Below are 13,557 nucleotides of genomic sequence, written 5' to 3' on the forward strand. Positions count from 1 at the left end.
AGTCCAAAACACCCGGAGGGAGGGCCCAAATTGGCCCATGTCTAAGCTAGACGCAATCTCCATAATTCCATCGAGAGCCTGAGCTGTACTGTTGTTGTCTTTTTCTCCGCAACGCTTTGGTGTGAATCCTTTTTTCGTCATCTATTCCCCCCACCCACTGGATTCAGTCAGGAGTGTGATTGGCTCTTCCCGTCGTTGCTATGGTGATGCGAGTGCTCCCGCCTCCCCGGCCTAGGCCCTGAGGAGAAGAAGGGGATGGAAGGCGGCAAGGCGGGAGAGGCCATTCCGGCCTCAATCACCGCCGTAGCCGACGCCACCACGGCGAGCGTGTTCTCCCTGGCGGGGCTGGGCGCGGCCTTGCGGACGGGGCCCGAGGCTCCCGATCCCGCCTCGCTGGGCTTCCTCCAGCTGCCCTGGCAGCACGGGCCGCGCCTGGGGGGCAAGGTGCTCGGCCGACGCCGCCGGGCCGCCCGGCTGCACCGCAGAGCGGGTCCCACCGGGAAGGAGAGCCACGGTGAGCTTTCCCCGCCTGCCTGGACTGACTCAAAGGGATCCTCGCATTTTGTAGGCCAGTGAGGTACCAGCACTAACACTATGGAACACGGGTTTCTGTGAGTTGTTTCCGGGCTGTATGTCCCATATTCCAGAAGCTAGGCAAGTGGGGTTTATATATCTGTGGAAGGTCCAGGGTGAGAGAAAGAACTCTTGTCTGCTGGAGGCAAGTGTGAATGTTGCAATTAATCACCCTGATTAGCATTGAATAGCCTTGCAGTTTCAAAGTCTGGCTGTTTCCTGCCTGGGGAAATCCTTTGTTGAGAGGTTTTAACTGGCTCTGATTATTTCCTCTGAACAAAGGATTCCCCCAGGCCGGAAACAGCCAGGACTTGAAGCTACCAAGCTATTCAGTGCTAATCAAGCTGGCCAACTGCAACATTCACTCTAGAATCAGGACAGTAAATAAAGAACAACACTCAGAAAGCAGAGGAATTCCAGACATGAAACAATCACAGCCAGCTAACACCTCCCAACAGAGAATTCCCACAGGCAGTAAACAGCCAGAGCATGAAACTGAAAGGCTATTCAATGCTAATCGAGATGGCCCGTTGCAACATTCACACTTGCCTCAGGAAGACAAGAATTCTTTATCCCACTCTGAACATTCCACAGATATATAAATCCTACTTGCCTAATTTCAAAGACCTCCCAACCTCTGAGGATGCCTACCATAGATGTGGGTGAAACATCAGGAGAGAATGCTTCTGCAACATGGTCATACAGCCTGGAAAACTCACAGCAACACAGTGATTCCAGCCATGAAATCCTTCAACAACACATACTCCCTTTTGCTCTATGGGGAGACAGGAGTTGAGACAACCTTTTACATCAGAGGGGCAAAGTGTGATCCTGTAGATCAGGGATTTTCAACCTGTGGGTCCCCAGGTGTTTTGGCCTTCAACTCCCAGAAATCCTAACAGCTGGTAAACTGGCTGGGATTTCTAGGAGTTGCAGGCGAAAACTCCTGGGGGCCCACAGGTTGAGAGCCACTGCTGTAGATGTTGTTGAACTGCATCTTCAGTACTCCTTACTTGCTGGATAGAGCTCATGCAAGTTTGTTCAACACTGAAGGGCCTCACTTTATCGTAGTGTAGAGTTAAATGTTACTTTTGAAGAAGTGCACAAGGAAGATTTATTTCGTCTGGTGTTCTCCCAATGTTTTAGATTGCCTTTCCCCTCTGCCCCAGCTTATGCCCAATTGTGAGTGATAATGGAATGGAAATCCAAAATATCTGAAGGACATTATTTAGGTTGGGGCACTTTCATTTGTATTTTTTGAAACTATAATTGCAAAACCATGTGCCTGAAAAAATGAGCCCGATAAAAAGCATAATAGCAAAAAATTGATTTTTACTAATTCATTGGTAATAACGATGGCATGAAATATTATATAAGAAATAGACTCTACAAAATAATTTCACAGACTTTTCAGCGAAATTTTGTTGTCACTTCCATCTAGTACGTTAGAGGGGAGAACATGAAGTGAAAGCCTGCATGTGTTTAGGAATAGTTTCCCATATTAGATAAGACCTGACTTTTTAAAAAAGGCATACAAGCCCCAGTGATTGGAAGGACCTAGGTCCCTGTGTAACTTTTTGGAGCTTTTGCTAGTCTAGACCAAATGGCCTCTGTTTAATAACACTGTATAACACAATTTTTGTTCCCCCCCCTTATATATGAGCCTTCTTTCCATTCTATCCAAATTTTTTTCTTCCATCTGAAAGCGGAAAGTGTAATTGATTTATCACCACCTATCTTTGCAGAACAAGTGGGAGGCAGAGAAGTCTAGTGACATAACTAGTTGTTAAAATGCTTATTGACTCATTCACATTTCAATAAGATAACAAAAGTGCCATTAATACTCCTAATATTTGCACATTTATTATTTTATTCCCTTCTCCAAAAATGAAAATTGAAGTGCCATTATGTCACCTTGGCCATTGGCTACACTTTTATCTTGTGATGTTGTGTTTTGTATTTTGTTGTATTAATTTGTTATGATTGGTATGTATTTTATATTGATGTTTTTACTGTATGTTATTGGGCTTGGTTCCCCATGTGAGTCCCCTTGGGGAGATGGGGCGAGATACAAGAATAAAGTTATTATTATTATTCTCTTTTTCCACAGCTCTGAAAAGGTTAAGAGAAGCTGCGAATTCTAATGATTTGGAAACAGGTAAGAATGCATAATTGAAATGTACCATGCATATTTCCATATGTTTTCCTTTACACCCACTGGACTTTACCCACGAAAAAAGCCCACAAAGTGACAAAGCCTTGTTTTCCAGTTAAAAATAGGAGAGATAAAGTAAGAAATATTGAGTGAATTAGATAATAGTTTTTGTTACTGATAACTTTTTTTCAATGGTACAATTGTTGGCCTTCACTATCTGCAAAGTAACAGTAATATTCTACCTCCAGGCTGTAGTACTTTTGTTTTTCTTAAACTTAATAAATAATTACTAAGTAATTGAAGAAAAGTAATTAATTACTTATCAATAATTGTAGCTGTAGAAGTCTATGCCTATTCTTCACAGATCTTTAGTACTACCGTGTTTCCCCGAAAATAAGACAGTGTCTTATATTAATTTTTGCTCCCAAAGATGCGCTAGATCTTATTTTCAGGGGATGTCTTATTTTTCCATGAAGAAGAATTCACATTTATTGTTGAACAAAAAAATAAACATTTATTATATACCGTACAGTAGTTGTTATCACAAACCAGCATAACCAGACAAACTGTAAATCCTATCAAGAATTTCTTGTTACTACCAGTACAGTAGAGTCTCACTTATCCAACATAAACGGGCTGGCAGAATGTTGGATAAGCGAATATGTTGGATAATAAGGAGGCATTAAGGAAAAGCCTATTAAACATCAAATTAAGTTATGATTTTACAAATTAAGCACCAAAACATCATGTTAGACAACAAATTTGATAGAAAAAGTAGTTCAATACGCAGTCAGGTTATGTTGTAATTACTGTATTTATGAATTTAGCACCAAAATATCATGATAAATTGAAAACATTGACTACAAAAATACGTTGGATAATCCAGAACGTTGGATAAGCGAGTGTTGGATAAGTGAGACTCTACTGTATTTCTATGTACAACACTCTATGGTACTTACATTTAGCGATCCTGCATGCTCTGGTGTTCTGTTCGTTGGGCATGCTTCCAAACAAAAGCTTTGCTAGGTCTTACTTTTGGGGGAGGCCTTATATTTAGCAATTCAGCAAAACCTCTACTAGGTCTTATTTTTTGGGGATGTCTTATTTTAGGGGAAACAGGGTAAATGTCAGTCTTCAAAACGCATGCCAGAATTTATTGCACCTTGAGCTGTAGTCCACAGAACATTTCAACTCTATTAAATGCGGTTTTCTCTGGTTTTCTTTGGTGCTACCAGTACAGCGGCTCCTGGAAGATGGGGCAGACCCCTGTGCAGCTGATGACAAAGGTCGAACGGCACTGCACTTTGGTTCATGCAATGGAAATGATCATATTGGTGAGCTCCATCATAATGAGATGAAACCTCCAACCTTCTTTTTTGGAGACAGCACTAAGCATTTTATTCTTCTTAAAATGCTATGTTTTTCAAAAGTATTGTGTGTCTCTATATTTATCTCAGGCAGTCCATTGCTCCTGATATGTTGGAAGAAACTGGTCATGGAGGAATGTCTTAAAGAATACTTTCTAAAATTTTCATGGAGTTGGGTAGGATTATCAGGCCTCCATAATCATAGAACATTTAAGAAAGGAGTTGTAGATTTTTGTGAGCTTAATGTCTGATCTATGAAACATTTAGTTATGAGTGGAGAATTGATGCCCAGCATAATGATGAAGGGTCATGGGTGTGGGGCTCCAACAGTACTTAGAGGACCACACATTCTCCTACTTTGGTTTAAAGGATTTTTAGCCCTTTCTACACTGCCATACAAAATCCAGATTATTTGCTTTGTCCTGGATTATATGGCAGTGTAGAAGGGGCCTTTGAAAGCAGAAATGGGGGAAATTCTGAGAACTCCAAAAGCTTCTCTGGTCAAGTGCAACTTTGGCAGTTAGATTGCTCCGTATACAAACAATAGTTTCAACAGGCATAAAGGAAGCATCTTCTCATAGGAAGTTTGAATTCCTCTCAGACTTTTGTCCTTTATATGTTTTAGGCCTTCACATCCCAGAAGTCTAATCTAACCTGGCCAATGATTAGGGATTTTGGGACCCAAAGTCCAAAACATCTGTAGGATCAAAAATTGAAAACCACTGCTCTGAAGCAAGTTCCCTAATCACTTGCCATGTTGACTGCAGCTGATGATAGCTGGAGTCCCACAACAACTGGAGAGCCATAGGATCTCACGCGGGCGCAGAAATATTTTGTGGAGGAGTGAAGTTTGTGGAGATATGAAGAAAGGTAGTTTCAGCCATATCCCTTGAATCAGCAGTTTTATGTAACTACCCACTGTAACATTAGACCTCAATTACATTGGGCATTTAATGCTGTTTCAAATTGGTATTGAAGAAAGTGGTTTTGCTGTGCAGATGATTAGATAGAAATCCTGGAACCAGTTACAGGTTCGGCTGGTGATTACACAACTTACAGAACACTAATGCACATTAAGAGCTTTCTTTCCTGCATTTTTGTGGGAGTTCGTTGTCTGGCCACCACAGTTTGAAACTAGCTCTGAACTGCGTCAAATGGTAAGTGTAGATGAGGCCTTTACTTACCCACTGTAGAATAGCACAGGTATTTAAAAAGTCTTTTGTGCCAGCCAATTTAAAAGTTGAATCCTGTTTAAATAAAAAGGTTTTTGCTTTCTTTGCAATTAGAGAAAGATCCACACTGATGTCTCTTAGGAGACAGTTTCATAGCCTAGGAGCAGCCACCAACATGGTACTCTCCTGGTTCCTCACCATATTTAGTAGTGCTTGGAGTTTCTGTGCTCAGAATTATGTATAAACCTGAGTTGTGTTTGTGTTTTAGTGCAGTTGCTCTTGGACCATGGAGCTGATCCAAACCAGCGAGATACACTGGGGAACACACCCCTGCATTTGGGTGAGCATCAACCACCTGGAAGACAACAATCACCTTTTACTGTTACACCTTGACTGTAGAGTTCCTTGCCTGTTTCTTTCCTTTCTATCTTTTCCCTCCTTTATGTCACAATAACAAGCTTTGAGTTCAGGGGAAAAACCAGGAATGCACTGAGAAGCCTTGAGTTGAGCCTTGCAGCCATAGAGAACTAGAAGTCTTCTAGCTGTGAGAAATGTGATACATTTCGGTTTGGATTGGCTGCAGGCAGTATTCTCCTGGTTGTAGGATAATGTTCTACAAAGCATGTACTGTGGTCTATAAGATCTACGCTCAAATTCCACCACAGCTGTGAACAAATTGCTCTTTTTTTGGCTCAACTACCATCTTCTGTATTGGAATATGGCTGTCTTAAAAACTAAATCTTTGATTTGGAAAATTATTTTGACAGTGTAATGTAGGAGGATTAGGTATGACGCTCGGCCACATCGGCTTTCAATAGATAATACTTGCCATTTATACAAGACACATGTCTTGTGTTCAGAACATTGTATATGTGTGACCTCTGGAATCCTGACTGCAGTGTTGTTATCCCCATTTTGTAGACAGAGATTGTTGAGGATGAAACATTATTAGTTTGTGGCAAAAAGAGAAATTTGAAATCTGGATTTCTTAGTTTGCATTCTTCATTAGTAGAGTTTATCCCCACTGTTTTATTACAGAGCACAACTTAGTTGTATTTTCCCTCCCCAGCTGCCTGCACGAACCATGTTCCTGTCATCACTACTTTGCTCCGAGGAGGTAATGCTTCCTCTTGTCAAACTATACATCTGACTTTTCTCTTTTTATAGTCTCCTAGGGGGGTCTATCCTCTTTAAACCCACACCTTTCTTCCTCTGTATGCGCGTCTTCCAGGAGCTCAAGTAGATGCCTTGGATCGAGCTGGAAGGACCCCTTTGCATTTGGCAAAGTCTAAGCTGAACATCTTGCAGGAGGGACTCTCACAGAATCTGGAAGCAGTGCGTCTCGAAGTAAAGCAGGTAAGGGGAGAAAAACTTGCCTTCCTTGATCTGCCTTCCTTTACTTAGTCAGAAGCTGGAAAAATATTTTGGACGACAACTCCCAGAATTCCCCAGCTAGCATTACCATTGACCTCATGAATCCTGATCTGCCTGTTCACATTTAGACCATAACTAGCTTGGGGACCCGGCGGTGCCCGGGTTATTTGAGAATAGTATTATTTGTATTCCAATGTTACGTATTCTGTTTGGAGTGGGTTTGAATCCTCCCCAAACTCTGCCAGTATGAAAAGTTGACCATTTTGGGGCCTTTGTACCAAGTGTGGTCCAGATGTGTCGTAGGCTGGTCATCGCCTGGCTGCAGTCCTGTCTGGATGGGGGTGAATGAGTACAACTGCCAGAGTACCAGGGCAATTGCCCCAAAACATCTGTCAGTATCCACAGCAGGCAATGTTCAGTCTGTGTGCCAAGTTTGGTCCAGATCTGTCATTGGCTGGATTTAGTGGTGTTTGGATACAGCTCTCAAAATAAAGGCCCACTCCCAAAAACACCTGCAGTATGTTCAGTTGATCATGAGGCTTCTCTGTGCGAAGTGTGGTCCTGGTGCATTGTCAGTGGGGGTCACTGTTTCTCTGGATGCAGGTGAACTATAACTCTCTTTTCCCCAAAGTTGTCCAATATGTTGTATTGGTTATGGGGGCTCTGTGTGGCAAGTTTGGTCCTGGTCCATCATCGGTGGGGTTCGGAATGCTCATTCATTGCAGGTGAACTATAAATCCCAGTACCTACGACTCCCAAATGTCCAAGGCAATTGCCCTCCAAACCGTCCAGTATTCAAATCTGGGCATATCGGGTCTGCATGGCAAGTTTGGTCCAGACCCATCATTGTTTGGGTTCATATTGTTCTGGGTGTAGGTGAACTACAACTCCTGTAAATTCCCCAATAGGCGTCACAGTGCTCTGACTTGGTGCAGGGTGAACTACAACTTCCACCATGTGGCGTCAATGCCCCAAACTCCTCCAGTAAGTTGAAGCTCAGTTTTGCTCTGTTTGTTATGCAGACAGATTTGAAAGGAAAGGGCAGTAGGCGGGGTCATGCAAATTCCACAGAAATGGAGAACCCTGGGATGGCTGCCTGTGGTGGAAGAAAAAGCAAAATGTAGGATGAAATGGTCCCCAAATGAAAGCATTCCTTGGGTGGTGGGCCGAAATGTTTGGGAAGGACATTGGCAGGGTTTGGCCTACATGTTCATGGTGCTCGCTGTAACCGCAATGTCAGTGCAAAGGAGTTACTTGCTGATTTCTCCAGAATGGGAAGTGTAGCCTGTTTGTGGAGGGTGGAGGCTGTCTGTGTGAACTGACACCCATTCCACATACACACATACAGGTTTTCACTTTTATTATGGACTAGCTTGGAGACCCAGCGGTGCCCGGGTCATTTGAGGATGGGGTTATTTGTCTTTCAGTGTTATGTATTGTGTTTGGAGTGGGTGAACTACAATTCCTAGAAGCGTGGCTCAATCCTCCCGAAACCTTGCCAGTATGGAAAGTTTGCCATTTTTGATCTGTGTACCAAGTGTGGTCCAGATATGTCGTTGGGTGGTCATTGCCTGGCTTCCCAGTAACACCTGCAGTATGTTCAGTTGGTCATGAGGGTTCTCTGTGCGAAGTGTGGTCGTGGTCCATTGTCGGTGGGGGTCAGTGTTTCTCTGGATGCAGGTGAACTATAACTGTCTTTCCTCCCAACTTGTCCCATAGGTTGTATTGGTTATGGGGGCTCTGTGTGGAAAGTTTGGTCCTGGTCCATCATCGGTGGGGTTCAAAGTACTTATTCATTGCAGGTGACCTATAAATCCCAGTACCTACTACTCCCAGATGTCCAGGGCAATTCCCCTCCAAACCCACCAGTAGTCAAATCTGGGCATATCAGGTATGGATGGCAAATGTGGTCCAGACCCATCATTGTTTGGGTTTATAGCGTTCTGGGTGTAGGTTAACGATAACTCCTATAAATTCCCCAGTAGGAGTCACAATGCTTTGACTTGATGCAGGCTAAACTACAACTTCAATCTCCCAAACTCCTTCAGTAAGTTTAGTTGCAGCTCAATTGTGTTGTTTGTTTTGCAGACAGATTTGAAAGGGAAGGGCAGTAGGCGGGGTCATGCAAATTCCACAGCAATGGAGAACCTTGGGATGCCTGCCTGTGGTGGAAGAAATAGCAAAATCTAGGAGGAAATAGTCCCGAAATGAAAGCATTCCTTGGGTGGTGATTTGTAGTGTTTGGGGAGGACATTGGCATGGGTTGGGCTACATGTTCATGATGCTCGCTGTAACCGTAATGTCAATGCGAAGGAGTGACTTGCTAGCTTCTCAGGAGTGGGAAGTGTAGTCTGTTTGTGGAGGCCAAAGGCTGTCTGTGTGAGCGGACACGCGTGCCACATACACAAATATGGGTTTTCACTTTTATTATGGATTTAGATTTAGATTAGATATATTCCAATTGGTGTTTTAAAATAGAAATCCTTGTTTTCTGTACTTTGAATATTGCATGAATGAGAATCTTTGTTTACTTGGGTATTCCTTACCCCAAAAAGTCCATATGAAATCTATTGAATTGGCATAATAATCTTCTTTAAAAAGATGCCATGACCCGGAAGCTTCTATGCTAGATGGGGAACCTCCATAGGCAACATCCAGTCCATGAGACAGAGCTTCCCCAACTTTACCTGAAGACCCCGTGTTGCTTTGGAAATTGTGTATAGTTTTTCACGTTCTCTTAGAAAAACAAGGGTGCCTACCTCTATTTAGTGTCACATTTATTGCCCATTTGTTTTGATATTTTATTATAGATGTTCTTTTCTTAAGAAGTTCTTCCAAAACCTTTTTCAGATCTACAGTTTTGCTTTAACTTTGGCTGTCCAGTTGGAAGTCCAGACCTTTTCCTTATAGCAGACCATCTCTCTCACCCTGTTTCCTACAGATCATTCAGATGTTGCGGGAATACCTCAACCGCCTTGGGCGCCATGAACAGCGGGAACAGCTGGATGACCTTTGTACAAGGCTACAGATGACCAGTACAAAAGAACAGGTGAGTGACTACAGAGCACTTTGTATCCTTGGTGGATAGAACAATCCTCATACAGGAAAGTGGGGTGGAGCTCTGTGTAGTCTATGGCATCCAAAGCTTTACCATGTCCTTCTTGCTGTGAACTATGTTTGGAATGTGCATACCTTCATGTTGCATTTTGGTCTGCAGTGTTTTAACATTTTCTACTCATTAAAACCAGTAGGAGGGTATTTACTTTGCCAGCTGCAAAGCAGATGCATTTTTAGGACCTTTTGGAATTGCCCATTCCTGGTTTAGCTCTAACAGTGGGAGTGATGCACCACACCAGCACACTGGCGCACATCTGATTATAGCAGTGTTGGAATTGGATCTGCAGCTGCATTTACCCAGTAAAATGAATCCATAATAATCAATCTCATCTTTGGCATAATATGGTATGGCCATTATTCTAGGGGGCTGGTTATTTGTGGTGCAGTCAAAGTCTTCAGCCTGGAATCTATCCCTAGTTGCTCATAGGATTTCTGTGCTCCTTCAGAGTCCACTTTGGCATTGCAACCATGTTGTGTTATTTCTCCGGCAGGTGGATGAGGTTACTGACCTGCTTGCCAGCTTTACCTCACTCAGTTTGCAGAAGCAGAAGATAGAGAAGAGGTAATGTTTTCCCCCGAATGGTTCTCTCAATCAAAAGGAAGATCTGCAGGATGACGAAGATCAGCCAAGACTCATCTGCAAGACTGCAGGTCTGCTGTTGCTGACTCTACAAATGTGATTTTCCTCCAAGGTCTATACCAAATTGCCTGAGACTGTTGGGCCACTGTTGCTGCCTCAGACTCTTTTTTTGTGGACAAGAGAGGCTCATGGAGAGGCTCTGGCTTTGAGTACAATGGCTTATTTTTCCTTGTTTGATTTTGGTATGCATCTGGACTTCTCTGACTATTTTCTATAGGGGAGCAGCTGGATTTTAAGGACAGTGTCATGTTTCACAGTGTGAGCACATGGGGAAAGCGATACCTGTAGGGCACATTGCTGCACATGACTTATCTGCCTTTAATCTCCCAATATTTAAGCACAATAATTGTTGAGCATTTTTAGAACCTCTATACCCCTGCATTTTTAACAAGGGGCATATTTTAACCTGAGAATGGGTTGAAGGGTCCAGCCAACCAGGCTAGCTGTACCCACCCACAAAGGAGTGCATTAATGGCTATCCTTTCCCTAGCACCTCAGCATCAAAAGCTTTTAATTTCTTCACTTCTGCATCTCATCTGTTCACTCCCACATTGTGTTTTGTCTTGTGTGTGTGTGTGTGTGTGGAGAGGACTCCCTAAAGCCTCTCTTGGCTGCTCATATTCAGAATACTAGGAAAGAGAGCTCTTTGAGTCTATCTACTGCATATCTGATTCTGATATCTATCTGCTGCCCTGCAGACTAGGATGCGGAACAATGGCTTCAAATTACAGGAAAGGAGATTCCACCTGAACATTAGGAAGAACTTCCTAACCGTGAGAACTGTTCAGCAGTAGAACTCTCTGCCCCCGAGTGTGGTGGAGGCTCTTTCGGGGCTTTTAAACAGAGGCTGGATGGCCGTCTGTTGGGGGTGCTTTGAATGCGATTTTTCTGCTTGGCAAGGGGTTGGACTGGAAGGTCCATGAAGTCTCTTCCAACTCTATGATTCTATAAGTAGCTATTTTATCATAAAGGGCCCAATGAGCATCTCATCAGGGGATACTGCACCCAATCCACTACTTGTAGTACACTCTGTCTCCCTGCCATTTATCATAATGTATCTGCTCCAGAAAACGGATGGAAGCAAATATGGAATTATTATTACTCAGGTTTGCTTCATATCTCACTTTGCTTACTACCAGGACCAGAAATACTCCAAAGAAGGAGAGTCCAACCCTTTTGGGGCAGTCCATTTCACTGTATCTCGTACCACCATGATTGCTGGCTTTGGTGGATCATTTGTCTGACAGCCATATTTCTGTCACAGATAGAAAGAAAACTTGTCACTTTTTCAGATGCTAATATATTTCATGGCCTTTCCACACTGTGAGAGATCAAGGTCTCCTCTTATACAAAGGTCTGGATGCCTGACATATGCTGACCTGTTAGACTGAAATCCTACAATGATCTCCTTGCCTTGTGTTTTGACTTCAACCAGCTCATAATCATGAAAAGAAGAGGGTTGGCATGTATTTAGCAAATGCTTTCATGGGAGTCAGTGGTCTGTTCCTTGTATCATTGAAATACCAAGTTTGTTTTGGGACCTTGATACTAGTAGTTTATTGTGACTTCTTTAAAAGTACGCTGTTTTTGTGACCGACAAGAGTATAACTTGATTCATATCATGGATTTGATAAGCCAAGCGGCTTTGGTAGAGGAAGATTTCAATACTCATTGAAAGGAAGTTTGAGACCAGGTTGGCTGATCTTGCCTGAGCTGTCATTGTTGATGCCAAAAACTTTATTCCAGTGTGCAAGCAGAGAAGGAGGCAATATGAACTTTGCCATTGTAAATTTCAATAAAATGCTGTTTGCCTTCAGTGGATCTGGACATTTCTGATTTGCCATTTCTCTCCCTATCTCCCCCCCCCCCTGCTTTTTATCTTATGACTGCCGGGAGCCCCACTCGGGAGCTTCTTCACTTGTATAAACAGCAGTGAAATGAAAGATGACAACATCTTGTTGCCTTGAGCTCTAAGCCAAGGCAGCGTATAGACCTGACGTAATTTGCTCCTCTCTCATATATATATGGCTCAAAATTGCATTGTCGCGAACTACTGACTCTTAATAGACTTGCTGAGGACTCTATAAAAATCATTGTCTCTCTGCTACCCCCTGCTATTTTGCTGGCAGCAGCTTACGTGTGCTGTATCTGGGAAACAGCAAGCCTGTCTAACTCAATCAGGCTTTTGTATTGAGCTCCTTTGTGTTCAGCAGGTGAAAACATTAATCACTGCTGTTAGGGGAAAATAGCAAAGTTGGAGGTAGGAAATTGTCCTGATATTAAAATTGTTCTCCAGGTTGTTAAAAAAAAGCGGGAAAGGAAAACATTTAAAGGGCTCTTGTGATGGTCTGAAGAAATTGGTACAAAATGTATCATACATCAAACCCTCAGCCACATTTCAGAAGTTTTCAGGATATTTTAATGGGACAGTGAAGTATGGATGGATAAAGCAATAATAGTGATTCATTGTTGTTTAGGATATCTGCACTCACTTCAAAATTCAAAATGAAACTATGTATTAGTGAGTAATCCACCCAGAGATTCTCCTGTTCATTTTGAGTGTGTGGGATCATGATAAAATATTGAAATGTATCTTGGCCCATTCACTGCTGTAATGTTGAGGAAAAATCTTTGGATGGATTACTTTTTCCTCTGCCTTGTAAGCAGCCTCTTCTGTGAATTGGACTCTTCATACAAATGATTTTATAAAGGTGAGGGAAGAAATGTGTGAATGAGACCTTGTGTTCTCAGATTGAGGGCTAAATCCATCATAAAGTGAGTTTTCAGTGCAAAGTTCAGGTGTTTCTGTCTCCACCACTATCCCAGCACCTTTGAACAAGACCTCAGTGCCCCCTTCATGCAGTGAGATTGCCATTATTATCATTGCCATTCCGCTGGCCACTGAGTGGGAGGGATACAGCCAGCAAGACCAAATTGCCAATATCCGCTGGATAATGGAGGAAGCCAGGGAGTTTCAGAAAAACATCTATTTCTGCTTTATTGACTACTCTAAAGCCTTCGACTGCGTGGATCATAATAAACTGTGGGGATATCAAGTCACCTTGTCTGTCTCCTGGGAAATCTGTATAAAGACCAAGCAGCCACAGTAAGAACAGACCACGGAACAACAGACTGATTCAAGATTGGAAAAGGAATGCG

At 42.8% G+C, this 13,557-nt stretch overlaps 1 protein-coding gene across 1 annotated transcript; it reads left to right on the forward strand.

Annotated features, from left to right (window-relative positions):
* The first annotated feature begins 126 nt into the window (after positions 1-126).
* ankrd54 (ankyrin repeat domain 54) lies at positions 127-12,214 on the forward strand. Its single transcript, XM_003227152.4, has 8 exons — positions 127-514; positions 2,684-2,731; positions 3,964-4,062; positions 5,536-5,607; positions 6,337-6,384; positions 6,499-6,623; positions 9,583-9,690; positions 10,250-12,214. The coding sequence occupies exons 1-8, from the start codon at positions 256-258 to the stop codon at positions 10,322-10,324; spliced, it is 834 nt and encodes a 277-aa protein (XP_003227200.1). The 5' UTR covers positions 127-255; the 3' UTR covers positions 10,325-12,214.
* The last annotated feature ends 1,343 nt before the right edge of the window (positions 12,215-13,557 follow it).

This window comes from Anolis carolinensis, chromosome 5 (assembly GCF_035594765.1).
Source record: "Anolis carolinensis isolate JA03-04 chromosome 5, rAnoCar3.1.pri, whole genome shotgun sequence".
NCBI lineage: Eukaryota > Metazoa > Chordata > Lepidosauria > Squamata > Dactyloidae > Anolis > Anolis carolinensis.

What these genes read in the sequence shown, in the direction of transcription:
- ankrd54 (XM_003227152.4), top strand. Translation starts at nt 256, where the DNA reads ATGGAAGGCGGCAAGGCGGGAGAGGCCATTCCGGCCTCAATCACCGCC. An exon ending in TTCTAATGATTTGGAAACAG is followed by an intron (nt 2,732 to 3,963) that starts GTAAGAATGCAT and finishes TGGTGCTACCAG; the next exon opens with TACAGCGGCTCCTGGAAGAT. An exon ending in CAATGGAAATGATCATATTG is followed by an intron (nt 4,063 to 5,535) that starts GTGAGCTCCATC and finishes TTTGTGTTTTAG; the next exon opens with TGCAGTTGCTCTTGGACCAT.